This window comes from Amblyomma mixtum, chromosome 10 (assembly GCF_055824585.1).
Source record: "Amblyomma mixtum isolate Tamu chromosome 10, ASM5582458v1, whole genome shotgun sequence".
Lineage (NCBI taxonomy): Eukaryota > Metazoa > Arthropoda > Arachnida > Ixodida > Ixodidae > Amblyomma > Amblyomma mixtum.
The window spans coordinates 136,969,286-136,984,439 of record NC_143021.1 but is presented as its reverse complement, the minus strand read 5'-3'; the positions used below and the strand labels follow the sequence as shown (position 1 = coordinate 136,984,439).

The window sequence follows — 15,154 nt, the reverse complement described above, 5'->3', positions numbered from 1 at the left end:
GCGGCGGTAATCGACGCAAAAGCGAAGGGTGCCGTCTTTCTTTTTCACTACGACGACTGGAGCTGCCCAAGGGCTCCTCGATGGCTGCATGACGTTGTCACGAAGCATTTACTCAACTTGCATGCGAATAGCTTGGCGTTCTAGCGGCGATACGCGGTAGGGGCTCTGTCGCAAGGGTCGGGCGTGTTTGTCTGCGACAATGCGGTGCTTGGCAAGCCGGGTTCGTCGCACATTCGATGCTGATGAGAAGCAATCGCTGTACCTTTGAAGAGGACTGCGTATTTGGTCTTGTCTGCTCCGTGGTAATCCCGGGTCGATATCAAACGTTGGTTGATGGCCTTGGTCAGATGGTTCTACGGGTCGGTCGGGTAGGGCAAATATGTCTCTGATGTCTGCCAGCTCGTCGAGGAAAGCGATCGTCGTAAATGTGTTTATATGCCGGTATTCTTCGGTGAAGTTGGTTAGCAGCACCTGGGCTTGGCCATTTCGTATTTGGGTGACTCCCCTTGCGACGCCCAGTCCTCGATCAAGGAGTTACTGGGTGTTCCCCTCGACGAGGCATTCGGCAGTTTCGATGTCTCCTGTACCTATGCAGGCGATGACACTTGATCGGGGCGGCACGCTCAGTGCTTCATCGAGGACGTTTAAGGGAACGCGATGAGTCGCTGTCGTCACGGCAGATATGGCTTTGCCCGTGGAAAGCTTGATCGACTTGAATCGTAGGTCGATGACCGCCCGATATTCATTGAGGAACTCCAATCCCAAAATCATGTCTCGCGAGCATTTCTGTAGGACCAGGAAGGTTGTAGCATAGGTTCGCCCATTTACTCTAACTCTCGCGGTGCAGCGTCTTGACGGCGTAATAAGGTTACCACCTGCGGTGCGGATCAGCGGGCCATTCCAAGTTGTTGTCACTCTCCTGAGTCGGACAGCGAATGGCCTGCTCATGACGGAGTAGTCAGCTCCCGTGTCGACCAAGGCAGTAACCGCGTGACCGTGGGCCGTAACTTCAAGGTCACTTGTTCGCGTTTTCGTGCTACACGTGGTCTTCGGTGTACGATCTCGGCTTCGTCGGGTAGTGAGGCTGCGGTGGGCGTACTCCGACGTTACTTCTATGGGCAGCGGTAAAGGCGTCAAGTCTGGCCGCGTCGTCGTCGTCGTCGGTGTTGTCATCGAAGTTTTCGTCGAAGTTGTCTTCGTAGGTGTCGTCGGAGGTGTCGTCGGAGTTGTCGTCGGAGTTGTCGTCGGAGTTGTCGTCGGAGTTGTCGTCGGAATTGTCGTCGGTGGAGGATCTTTGTCCTCACCTCAGCAACCTCACCTCTAGAGGCTGCTTTATTCAATTTAACCTTCGGGGGCTGGGGTAGCGTCCATGCACCGCGTAACCTCGGTTAGGAGAAACAAAGCGCAGTGAAGATGGCGACGGGGAACGTGATAGGCGGCTCGGCGATGAGCATCCTTCCCGACGAAAAAATTCCTCGATTCCAGCTGGTGGCTGGCCGGGTCGGGGTCGTGGAGCGTCGTAAGAGAATCCTCGGATTCCCAGTCTTCTGAATGGGCAGTGCCGGAGAACCTGACCGGCTTCGCCACAGTGGAAGCATAGTGGACGGCGCTGGTCGGGAGTTCTTCACTCGTCGCATTTCCTCGTCAGTGTGCGGCGCTCGTAGGACGGGCCGGTTGGGGCGAGAGGGCGGCGGTCCAACGCAGCTGGCTGTCAGCGATAGGGGCTTGGATCCCGTCGTCAAGCTGTAGGACGGCGCACTGCTGCGGCGTAAGTCATGACTGGGGGCTGCAGAGGCTGCGTGGATGATGGTGTCACACCCAAGGCCTGCTGAACTTCGCCCCGGATGACGTCAGTGAGCGAAGTAAGCTGCGGCTGGGTTCCCGTTGGCAGCAATCGTCGGAGCTCTTCACGCACCACTTGACGTATAACCTCCCGCAGGTCCTTGTTGTTAACGGTGTCCAGGCAGCTTGCTGAGAAAACGCGCTGCTGGTGGTCATACTGGCGGGCTCGGGGATCAAGAGTTTTTTCCATCGTGGATGCCTCTTCTACAAATTCCGCGACGGTTTTCGGTGATTGCGGACGAGGCCGGCAAAGAGTTCCTTTGCCGGCCTTCCTGTCTTTCCTGTCCTGTCTTCGTCGGCACGTCGGAAGAGACGCTTCATCTCCTCAGTGTACATTGCAACGGTGTCGTTTGGATGCTGTATGCGAGACTGCAGCAGCTGCTGGGCTCTCTCCCTTCGCACGACGTTCGTGAAGACCTTCTGAAGCTGCTCCTTGAAGGTTTCCCAGTTCGTGAGGCTAGCTTACTCATTCTCAAACCAGATTCTTGCTGGTCCCTCCAAGGCGAAAAAGACGTACCTAAGTTTCGTAGCATCATCCCAGTTGTTGAAGACAGCCACACGGTCGAACTGTTCCAGCCATTCTTCGGGGTCGGCGCCAGGCGAAGCGTCGAAGGTTGATGGCACTCGGGGCTGTTGAAGAACGACTGGAGTCGTCGTCTGGGGCGAGCTCATGGTAGACGTTTCTGCTGGCTTTCGCTTCCGGGTAGGGTCCGGCAGAATCCCGAACTCACGTGCGTCCCCTTGCAGGCGTCGGCTTGCGCGGTAGACAGGACTCAGGTCCTGCGGTAGATGACTCAGAGGGCTGGCGTCACGAGTTGTCGGGGGTGTCCGGAACATGGAAGGCTGCCCCGCACATCCACCAGATGTCACGTTGTAGTGACGGCAGTCCAGCGGTCAGGAAGACACCAGTGGTGAATGCAGTACGGCGAACAGGAAAACAACGAGGGTGTATTCGAAACGAAGCTCTTTATTTGGGCTGACTTGCGCCTGCAAAAGAACTGAATCACTCGGTGGCGGCGTAAGCAACAAGCGTGCTCGTCAATCGTCGATCTACGAATGCCCGCTGCTCGCGGCATCGTTGAATTTAAAGCCGGCAAGGAAACTTCGAGTTAACAGGTCGAGATCATCTAGAGTAATCATGAAAAAGGAAGATGCAGCTGTTCATGGCTGTGAACAATCGAGATTAGTCCGGTCGGTTCTCGCGTCACGAACAAAAGTGATAACAACCCTTTCCTGCAGCCTTAATCGTGAACGAACAAACACTACAATGATACGTGGCAATATAATTCTCTCGCATTAATAAATATCGCAGAGCTCAAGCCATCGTGACCTTTTTTATATAACTGTGGCCCCCTGGCAGTGAGCAGATCTACACGGCGTTGCATTAGGTTGAACTGAACCTTTCTTACTCCAGGGCAGCCAGAAAAGAATCCGCTATGACGTCACATAGCCGTAGCGTTTCTTACTCTATTGTGTTGCAATGAGAAAGTCGTGAAATGCGAAAGCCTGGTTCTTGTAAAGCCGCTGACATTTCTCGCTGACATTTAGGCTCCAGATGGCGCACACGAGTTCCTGCTCTGCTGCTATTAAACTGAAAGGCGTTTGTGACTGAGAGGGTTCGAGGCGACAACTGGAACGTAAGGAAAGTATATTTCTGAACGCTACCCTACAACGCAGCCGCTTTGAAATCAAAGTAGCGGAAAAATTTAATGCAGAGGAATGTGCCTACAACTGAGAAATCGCCTTGAGTCCGCTGGTTGCAAGATACTAATGAGTGAGTACTGTACTTTTGCATAGTCTACGTTCGGAGCTGTCAGTTTCCAGTGTTTATGTACAGAAAGCATTTTACGTGAACCTACCTGCAAACCCTTCGATACCGAAATGCTTTATTTCTGTTAGGCTAAGTAACATTGCAAAATGTTGTATGATCTCTAGATTTTCAAGAGCGAACCAGATATATATTTTAACATATTCCTGTTACATAACTCCTCCTTAATTTTGTTTGTGTGTGTACCATCCCTTCTTCTCAGGAACTGAATTTATCAGGTTTAGATTTCAGTACTGCTCCATCTGAACCGAAAAGAAAGGGACAGCTATAGGTAGCACTCTGCTGCAAGTAATCCCAACGTAAAGAATGCAGTGAATACTTTACTCATCTGTAATGAGTTGTTCAACAAATGACATAACACATTCAGATACATCAGTCGGCCCTTACATGAACGTCATACACTTTCCACCTTTCTCGCATTACGCTTTTTAATAGGTACCGATCTGCGCTCTCTCATAATTTCGGAAAGGTCCGAAAAGCATTTCAGACTATAACCTTTGTAACCAGTATATGCGCAATATGCACCTTTTTGCAGGAAGCCATATTTAAATATATTACCGGTTGTTTTTTCTCCGGACGGGTTTCGTCGCGAGCATCTTAGTTCACGACATCCAGCGGCAAGTTTTTTGACAAAGCGGAAAATAACAGGCTGTCCCCTATTTGCGTCACTGCTGCCTTCCTCGGATGAGAATATTTGAAACAAAGACGTTGAAACTAGAAGTGGTGATATCAGAAAGCAGGAATCTGTTGATATCTTTTATTTACTTTTTGCTTATTGATCGTTTCCACAGTTCATCCTGCAGCCTGCAGGAAGGACTGAAGTTTAAGATCTGCTAATCACAAACACTCCCATGGATCAGCGGTATACAGTAGTACGTTCAGCCACAAGCCACCATGATACCACTTCTTGCCTGTAAGTCTGCAGGTTTCGAAGTTGCAAATTATGCTCCGCGGCACGTTTACAGACGTACGAAAGGCTGTCCATATGTTGTATCGGTGTAAATACATGCGTCTTGCAACACCGTCGAAGCCTAGCAAGCCCGGACGATGCGCACAAATTGTGGAGCCTATTCCGAAACTTCTAGAGTTGCATAATGAGTATGTGTCATCGTAGATACAGCATTTCTAAGCCGCCGTGTAATAAATAAGTGTACAGGATGGCCATGAAAGCAGCGGCCGTTTAGGCTTGAACTGAAAAATAATCACTGCTCCTCAATCAAAAATATAGCAGCAAGGGCAGAAAAGCGGTGAACACCACTGTCGCTACCTAATGATTTGGATAAATTAAATGCAGTAACATTTGTACCTATCGAGCACTATGACCTTTTTGTCCACAATAGAACCTTTAGAAAATTCAGCGCCATCTAGGGTGTGGTGCGCGAACCGCGGTGCCTCCGCCATTACTTGGGCATACGCCTGCCGGACTGCGCTCGGGTCGGATTGAAAGTACGGCGCCCGGCGAAGCAACAAGCGCAATTTTCTGGTTTCTGTGTCCTAACCATCTCCCTTGACATTGGCTCTGTGCTCCAAGCTATAATCGCGATGTCGGTACGCTGCTGTGTGCCTTTCTGAAGCCAGCGCGGCGTAAGAGACGCGCACGGAAACAAGCTTTGTATCCAGAGCACGGAGCGCATGAAGTAGCTGCATGCTTGTTCTCGTCCGTGACTTGTTCGTTTTCAAATTAAAATGATTGGTATAAGTATTGCAACAGCAGCGAAAAGCTCCTTCTGCCGTGTAGCCCTACCGCTGTATAGTGAGCGCAAAAATAAAGGTGCCACCTTCGGTGCACTCGAGGACATGTATTCAGATGCTGGCGACTGTTTTTGCGCGTCACAAAATCAAAACGTTACTCAAAAACACTTGTTTTGGATCTGCGAGCATCGGCGTCTCAACCATTCATAGTGAGCTCCGTGTGCGCGATTAAGAGCATGCCGATGCTGCGCGGCCGGCGAGGAGCGCCGTCGTTCTCAACGTTGCGAACGTGCAGCAAACGACGGCGACATAGGCGGAGTGCAGCAGCAGCAGCGGTGTGTTTTCGTTGGGACAGTGCCTGCGCACTCCGGCTTAGCACGCACTCCGGTAACCTGTCACCTTGATCTGAAGTGAGCAAACTATGCATGTGAACAGCTACAACGCCACTGATTTTTCATCGACGGCTAGCGCACCGGCATTGCTGATCGAGTGAGAACTGGCTTCATTATTAATTGCTCCTCTATATTTCAAAAATACCTTCGGTCAAGATTCCTGACTAGATAATATACCTTTGGCATAGCACAAATTGTTATGGTACTTTATTGAATATAAGAATGTTCACATTTGGATATCATCATTTGAGGACAAATTGTAGTGTTGATTAGGACGGGTTCTGTCAAGTAGATATATCTGAAAGAAATAAACAGTTGCGTTTGATCAAAAAGGTTCCAGCAGCAAACGATTAGCTTTAGTTGTTGATGGGCTGTTGATTGATTTCAACACACCGATGTTTCCAGCACATACGAGCAGCAAATATATTAAAAATTATTAGTGAGGATAGCTGTCTAGCATAGAAATATTTTGGGGTAAAATTACTGTAGCTATCAATCAAAGCATTCCTTCTGTATGACGAACAATGGAATGAGTTGATGTTTAAGGTACTGCATATAAAGCGGTGTGGCTAAATATTGTCTTGAGTTGAAGTCGTCTTTTACTAATTCACTGAAATTTTATGTAAAACTTGGAACTAGACTATGGGTTGAGGTTTCGAGATTGGGCGTAAACCGGCCACCACGCGCTTATCTGCCTAAAAAATGCCTTTTAATCGAGGCGTCACCTTATGCGAAGAAAAAATTTTCGCATGTGATGACAAAACAAACTCGCTAAAATGCGCCACTAAAAACCTGCTGCAGCACCCCGAGCATGTAATAGCGAACGCAGTATGTGCTGTGTGCGCCGCTTTGTAAATTTTTTTTGCGTACCTTCCTTACTGAAAAATCCGGTATGAATTTTAAACCGGAACCGCATACGGGGTTATTGTACACAATTTGCGATACCGGAATACCGGAATATCCTGTATAAAACAGGACAATCCTGCTTTATATAGGACTGTTCTATATATCCCACTTGTATTAAATCCGCACAAAAACTGGAGCATTTCTCCAACAAGTGCCATAAGAGTGCATGCCAAATGCTGCAATATACAGAGCCTCAGGAACAGGTTGTTGTACCGCCAGCGCCCAGCCAGAGGCAAGCAGACACGGACACCGCTGGCGTGGAATGAGCCGTTTAATTCTGGCAGCACAGGGCAATATATAGCGAAAGGTGGAAAGGGTGCTTCGGGGAAGCAGCAGAGTGGAATGGCTATCGCTCGAGCCATCGACGTAACACAAACAGGGAAAAGGGGGGTTTGCAGCTTGGCAGATACGCGATGCAAAACACTTCTCTCTTCTTAAAAATGGAACAATGGAAAAATGGAACCATGGAACCATGGAAAATGGAATTCGCAAGATACAACATTGATCGCAGATTGCAACACGGGTGAACTCGATTATCAGCGACTCGCATTGCAGCCGATGTGCAATTGTGTTATTTGCTCCCAGCTTTTACCAAATATTGGTAGCTGGGTGAGTATTATAATGCATCAAAAACTCCAAAAGATGTTTATTTTTTTCGCATGTCTTGAACCAGCTCACTGAGGTAATAATTTAACTTTTTGCGACTATCTGCCGACGCTGGGGTCTCTACAGGGTGCTGGCCAATGAAGTAGTCAAAAAACCTGCAGAAAAGAAAATACGATTGCTAGTACTTAATCCCCCAGCTGGTCATGTAATTGGGCACTGACACACAGCATAATGCATGGACCACTGTGACATGCAACTTACGGCCAATGGCTTGTAGCTTTTCAGGCGTCATTGGCTTTCTGCCCACTGTGGAGGCTTCTGACTTCAGGTACCGACGGCAAGCTTGCCCTGATCGATGTGCACACTTAACTGTCGAGGGATTTTTGGAACGCTGCGTCTCGGCAGTGGTGCGTCAGACAGCGCAGTGCCCTGCGTGGCAGCCCCGCGTTGCACGTGTGCGCGTGCGAATGGTGTGCGCGAGGCAGGCACGAGGAGCGGAGGGCTGACGTGTCAGCAAGCCGAGGTGCAGAGGTGGTGGTGGTGAAGAGCATTTATTTAGTAATTTACAGAGAGGTGTTCGAGGAGAGGCCCCTAATGGGTCTCCCCCTTACAATACTAGGCGGAGTCCCTCATCCCGGGATCCCGTTCGTCGAGACCGCTACACAAGTCCGCCGAACCAGGGCCTGTTGGGCCGATAGTTCCTGGCAGCTGAGCAGGGCCTCCTCCCAGTCCTCTCGGGTAGGGGAAGGGGTGATTGGGGGGAGAGAAGGATTTTTTCTGCATGCCTAAACCATGTGGAAGGTGTCGGCCACCTCCCCACAGAATGAGCAGCGGCCGTCAAAAGAAGGATTAAAGTGCTCGAGAACCGCCGGGCACAGCAGGGTGTTTGTAAAGAGCCCGAGGAGAATTTGTTCGCCAGCTTTACCCAGTCCATTCATAGGAACTGGGTATCGCCGGTGTTCGGCACGATAGTGCTCAGTAATTTCCTTTGGACGAAACGAAAGGTGCAGTTTCACACCTGCCGAATAACAAAACTTCTGGCCGGGAAACTCCGGGTTCGATGAAGTTTTTTGCCTTGCCTTACGCCTGTTTTAATAGGAAGTTTGCAAGTATTGCGTTATGATTCCTCCCCCCTCCTGTTTGGGGCATAACATTAACAGATACCGCTTGGTAAGAAATCTGATGACGGATACCATCAAATTTGGCGATGCAATGTAGTGTATGCACTTTTTCTTCAGCTGTCTTCAGCTCGTATTCATCAACTTCACATGTTCAGATCAGGTCTGTGGCATGAGCGGTGTAAGTATCCAAACCAATATCTAAATTGCACGTTCGATGAAGGAGACTATCTGGTGAGACTAGCCAAGTAGCTTGAAGAGGTTTGATTAAGCTTGTAAATATCCTTGTGCATGGTATTGGAGCATGTATATATGGTGATGTTTTGCCCAGTGGCACTGGGCTGTGGTAAAAAGACTTCCATGAATATAAAACCTGGCACCTATTTAGAGAGCTATTTGGGCCTCAACGAGCACCTGTTTCCATTCTGAATAACCACCATTCCTTGAAAGGCGCGGTCGTTTTAACAATCCAGCTCCGAGATCTTCATATTTATCCTTCCCTGCTTAGTCTGATTCCTCCCTACATGCGCTTTTCTAGTACAGTACTCTATCAGCTGATCAGATGCCAGTGGGCAGAAGGGCCAGCCTTCAAGCTCGCTCCGTCTGCCCAAAGACCTCATCGGAGTAGATGACGCGGGGCGGTGAGCTGTCACCCTAATTGGTTGCGAGCTAGTGAAAGCAGATTTTTAATATGTATTTCTTAATATGGGGTTCGCACAGAGCTTTCAAATTTGACTCGAATAGCCACAAATACCTCCTCTACAGATCTGTTGCACTAGAATACGCCCATTTAAATATTTTTGCGCTCCCTTTAAAGCGTTGTGGAGTAAGCATTCTTCATTTGTCGCGCAGCTTGTTTCACACTGGCATCCACCCAAGCGCATCCATATGGCTGGAAAGGAAAGGGCTTCCATAGCATCTTAGTAGCTGAAGGAAAATTTATCCTGCTGCAAGTTTCGTACTCTAGACCACATTCTGACCGCAGTAGTCGCTGTACCAGCTGAGCTCACCAGCATGGTTAGCTTGTGGTAGGGGGAGAGCGAAATGATAAGTAACTCGAAATGGGAACAGTGTTGGTACACCCTAAGGATTCCCCTAAAACATTTGACAAACAGCTTATATCGCAGTCTCTTTCAGATCAGTAGACCACTATTTTTTTTAGTAGCTTCAGTGCTTGTTATGCATTTAATACTGATTTTCCTTGTCTATTGGAGCTTACCTGACAAGGTAAGGAGGAAACTCTATGGAGATTGGTTAACTTGCAGGCACTTTCAATTTCACCAGTGTAGTTTTCTTTAGATTGCCTTTAAAGCCTGTCCAGAAGGCAGATGACTCGTGTTCTTACCAAATATTTGTTCCCTATACCGTTATATCGGTAGCCTTATCTGGAGTTTCTTAAAGTCAGTTCTTCAAAGCGTGTTAGGTACATGTATATTCAATTTTCTGCAAAAAAGTTCCATTTATAATTCCACACAATTCCATACCTGTGAAGGCTTGGCTTCACTCAGATGGTTGTTAGCTGAGCCCAGTTGAAAGTTCAGGCCACAACGGTCCTTGACTCAGAGCTCCTCTATGATGTGTTCAGCATCACCCAATAATAAAATTTCTTTATTCTCTCTCCCTATGAATGACGAATTGCCGCCTGTGCAGCACACCAGAGTCAATTTCTCATCCTTTATGTGTGCCGTGATGATATTTTCCTCCGGAACATATTATAACGAATGATTAGAATGACTTTGAAATAGCAAAGTACAGTATTTGATTTTTGCCTCTTCAGGAAAGTGTGCTGTGCCCTGTGACCTCTTGTTATTGATGAGGCTATTCAGTCTGGGGAAAAGCCATATGACGGACCGACATGGCGTATCATCAGGATTATCTAAGTGTGTGTTCTGACAGCATTACGCCACCCAGTGATATGGGAATGAGTGTGCTTTTCTTCCTTTGGTGTTTTTCTGATCAATAAAGGAAAGAACGGCGCCGACGGCGTATTGGTATAACGCGCGGCGAGTGAAGCTGACGTGCTCGCGCCGACACGGGTTAGAATCATACCAGAGGCGCTCTTCAATTTACTATTTTTTGGTTGGTGTCTTCATGACACCACTGAATTTCACGGCAGACAGTGGACGCCGCGTTTTTTTTGCGATGGGGATTCCAATACCAAAATAGAGAAAAAAAACACCAACTACATTGAAGACCTAACTCCGAGAACAAACTATTTTGGCCATAGGCGCTACTACCCCCCCCTCTGGTGAGCCCAAGGCTAGGCTGCTCGCGAAAGGGGTTGACTTCTGCTTTCTTTTGTTCTTCTAGGCATTATCTTTCAAATAAGCACTCTAAATGGTTACCCAGCAATTCGTCCAGCATGCAGCTTCGAGCCGGCTGTGATCGTTCAAAACGGATGGCATCTATGCCTAAAGAAAGCTTCAGTGGCTGCCCTTAAGGTTCTGCATGAAGACAAAAGTGAATACAACACCATGCACATCAATGTAAGTATCTACAACAAAGCTCAAGACTATCGTCCAAAAGGTTCCGTACATGACGGCTTTTGCTGGTAGCACCAGTATATATAACTGTATTGTTGGGATGAAATAGCAAAGGCTGCAATCCTATGTGCCTGATTTCTTTTTTTACAGCACTAGCTGAACTGTGTGTAGCTTCCTCTTCTCGAATAAAAAGCGGCAGAGCTAAGGTCATTGTCCGGAATGGCTATCAGTGTAATGTTTTTACCAAGAGTACTACATGAGTCGAAGAGAAGCGTTGAGTGTGTTAACTAGATAAATTTTGATATCCTCATTTACAGTATTCCTCGGCAAACGGGACTCTGACGTGCATCCTAACAAAAGTTGCCTTCTGAATTAACCGATTTGGCGTTCCTAAACGCCACACGGACTATCAGGGACAAGGTATTGGAAGGTTGGTTGTAAAAAAATATATTGGATCCACTGCAGTGAATTAAGTGACGGAGTGTGAAGGGAGACTGGATGAGCAGGGCTGCGACTGGCTCTGGGGCCACTCTAGATGACCGGGCACGGTTGGCCGGCAGCGACCTGGAAGGCATAGCCAATAATGCGATGCTATAACTCCGTTTGTGAGCGGCGCAATGCAGCATCCCATCACTCCTATGATTCCATCACTTGAAAGGGATGTTTCAGTTCGTTTGAGTAAGCTTGATAAGTGTGCTTAAAATCCGGTCTGGTGGTTGGGCATAACTGACTTGATGGAGATTTTTTGCTCTATGTATGAGGGAAAGTAGCAAAGGGGATGGCATGGTGGCAGTTTGTAGTCTACACCATACCATCTGTTCGGTTTTAGTTACGGAACATTAAGGAGGGCGGAAGATTTGGCGTGAGTTTTTATAAACCATAGTGATGTCGTGATATGTGACGAGGTGGTCCCTCGCTCTGCGGAAAAAGCGCAGCCGACCAACCGTACGGTTGACGAGGTCTCGGTCTTGCTCGTGGGCAGCCGTGTTGTCCTGGGTGTCTGTAGTGAGCTGGAACCTAGAGGACTGTGATGTGGCGATTGGATCGGAGCAGAGTGCAGGATGCTACTGGCAGGGGCATGGAATTTTTGCTTTACAAAAATGCTGATAGAATCTGGGAGAAATATATCTTCAGAGAAGTAATTGCTAGAACTATTGCCGCCACTTCCGCTTCGATGGACTCGGTCGAGTCGCGAATGGGGCATATATACCAAAGCATACAAATATCTTTGATTACACCTGTCAGACCATCTTACGTGGTCAACGTACATCAAACACATCACTGCAGCATCCAGCCGATCCCCTGGGTATCTTGAACGCTCAATGAAATTTGCCGCAGCACATGTAAAGTTACTAGCCTACACCACATTAATGAGCCGAAAATTAGATTATGCAGCCGCCATTTCGAAACCCGCAGGAGGAATACGTTTCTGAGAGCATAGAAACTATCAAAATCACACTGTTAGATTTGTTCATTCCGATTATTCATCCTACACAAGTGTAACCGATCTGAAGAACCGATCCAGCTTCCCATCATTAAAGAACCATCGAAAACTAGCAACTTTAGCCATTTTTCATCATTTCTGCTATTCCTTTTCGTTAAGCGTCTACATCACAAAACACGCCCTGTTTTCAGCTCGTCACAAAACCAGACAACAGGTGTCATGGCCTTGCCCAAAAACACAAACATTGGCGCAGTCTATCTTCATCCCAACAGCAAAATGTTGTAACTGGCTTCCCAATGCCACTGTCATATTAGAAGACACCCTTGCATTCAAAGATAAGCTTAAACCTTATGGAACATTTTATGTTTTCGTGTACCTTTCCCCTCTAACGTTGACCTATTGTACCATGTTTTACTATGCGATTTTTACTGTTCTCTAGTCTGTTATTGAATTCTTCCCCACCGTTCACCGCTCATTCCTGTCTTTTATTGGTCTTGTTTTTTTTTCTGTTGTATTCGAAAGCATATGAGCGCTCTGCACAGTGTTTTTCTGAGATGCTGGCCTGTTTCATTTTTATTTTGAACCGTGGTGTTGGCATTGTACAGAATATGTTCGTTTTTTGTTGATATTTCTGTCAACCCACCCCTCATGCAATGCGCCTTGTTTGGGGTACTTAAGGTACTAAAATAAATAAATAAATAAATAAATAAATAAATAAACCTGCAGAACGGAGAATTGTGTGAAATAAGGCAGCGGCTAACACGGTGAACGTACAAAGTAGGGGACTACTTTAAGCATCACAGACGAAAAAGCTTTATATTTCTACGTCAAAAATCTTATCTCGCTGTATGAGACCCAGAAAACTGGCGGAAGATATGCAAAGGCTTTTGAGGGGGAGCGACCACCCCCTCCGCCCCCCCCCCCCCCTTAGGACCGCCACTGCGGTGGCGTTTGGAGATGCGTGTGATTACAGCGACAGTGTTCTGCTCTGATGCGCGAATAACTTTCACGGCATTGGTGTCAGTGCTATCATTGGAGATGTAGGTGCCTAGAGCTTAGAGGTTTTGACCATTTTGTTGGGGGGCTCCACGCAAGGTGATGGGAAGAGCAGGCGGGTGATGTTTTTCAGAATTATTATTAAAATTCCAATTTTTGATGCAGACAGTTTAGGCCTATACTTTGGCTGTGTGCTGACACAGTGTCGGTCGCTTGCTGCAGATATGATTATATTTCACAGTGTTCAACCGTGCTAGATCAGATAGTGGTGTCGTCGGTGTACTGCTGCAGCGCCGAGATTGTTGCCAATTTGAGTTCTAGTACAATTACGGTAATAATAAATAGGAAGGGCTACAGGAATGCGCCCTGGAAGGTTCCTCTGCTCACCAACGTGAAGGTTTAGGTTCGGGCCGTGCCTAGCTGCAGGGAGGTGGTCCTTTCATGCAAGAAAACAGCTATGCATCAATGCATACGGAAGCTAATGTTTCAGCATAGAGAACTCCCGCTTGTTCTAACGAAGGTCAGCCCATTTGTTCATGCTGCTGTCATGCTCCTCGCTTTCATCGTGCTCTCTATTTTCTCACTCTTTAGAGTCTGCTATCGACCTTGTGCGCCGGCGCATTGCGTCACATGGCTGGCGGTAGTGTTTATTTTGCTGCATAAACTATTCACAGGCTTAGAGCGCTCGCAAGACAGCGACACCGAGATCCCTTCCCAAATCAAGCCCACAGACAGATGGTACATGTTTTTAAAGCGGTATTGAGAACAAATTGAATTTGACCAACGTTTACTGACTACTCATATTAAATGAGAAAAGAATACTTTCAACGAAAACTGTCATTGCGTTAGTTATAAAAGCCACCAGATGTAACGCAGATGTTTATGCCCCAAACAGTTTTGCGAAGCAAACTGCGATGAAGACAGGTTTTTATTGCAAATCTCTAACGCTAGAGAACATCTCTGTCCACACGTGCCAGTGATCACTATCTTTTATTCTCTCAACTTTCTAATCAACGCAACCAGTGGGTCGAGAAACAGTACGTTTTTGTTACTTGAAATTTCTTAGCACTACAATCTTCCCTTTGTGCCCAATGAACGTTGAGACAAAAAGGAAACAGAAATATACTTTTAATAAGGGAGTAATTACTCATAGGCATCCACCCAAGCGCAGCCATACGGCTACAAAGGAAAGCTATGCAGCTTTCTCAGAAACTGAGTAGTTAAAGAAAAATGCTTTTTGTCTGGGGTTCGAACCCGGGACCACCGCTTCACTGGAGCAGTCGCCCTACCAACTGAGCTAACCGGGACGGCAAGCTTATGGTAGGGCGAGAGAGAATTGATCACTAACTCGAAGTTTGCCGTCCCGGTTGCCGTCCCGGTTAGCTCAGTTGGTAGAGCGACTGCTCCAGTGAAGCGGTGGTCCCGGGTTCGAACCCCGGACCAGGAGGAATTTTTCTTTAACTACGAAGTTTCTGAGAAAGCTGTATAGCTTCCCTTTGTAGCCGTATGGCTGCGCTTGGGTGGATGCCAATGAGTAATTACTCCCTTATTACAAATTTACTCCACCCTGGGGGCTTCCCCTAAACATTTGACCAACACTGTTCCCACTTCGAGTTATTAATTCGCTATCGCCCTACCATAAGCTTGCCGTCCCAGTTAGCTCAGTTGGTATAGAGACTGCTCCGGTGAAGCGGTGGTCCCGGGTTCGAACCCCGGACCAGGACGAATTTTTCTTTAACTATGAAGTTTCTGAGAAAGTTGTATAGCTTCCCTTTGTAGCCGTATGGCTGCCCTTGGGTGGATGCCAATGAGTAATTATTTTATTTTATTTATTTATTTCATACTGC

The 15,154-nt window shown here is 47.4% G+C and overlaps 1 protein-coding gene and 1 non-coding gene across 2 annotated transcripts in view; both read left to right on the top strand.

Moving 5' to 3' along the window:
- Nucleotides 1-3,473: 3,473 nt before the first annotated feature.
- LOC149327054 (uncharacterized) overlaps nt 3,474-15,154 on the top strand; it is a 115,849-nt gene continuing 104,168 nt past the window's right edge. Inside the window, exons 1-2 of the mRNA XM_089562340.1 lie at nt 3,474-3,616; nt 10,695-10,870. Of these exons, the coding sequence (XP_089418466.1) occupies nt 3,562-3,616; nt 10,695-10,870 (231 nt within the window). The 5' untranslated portion in view covers nt 3,474-3,561. The remainder of the gene's footprint in view (nt 3,617-10,694; nt 10,871-15,154) is intronic.
- On the top strand, nt 14,681-14,754 carry TRNAT-AGU (transfer RNA threonine (anticodon AGU)). Its single transcript has one exon. It is a non-coding gene; the product is annotated as a tRNA-Thr (tRNA).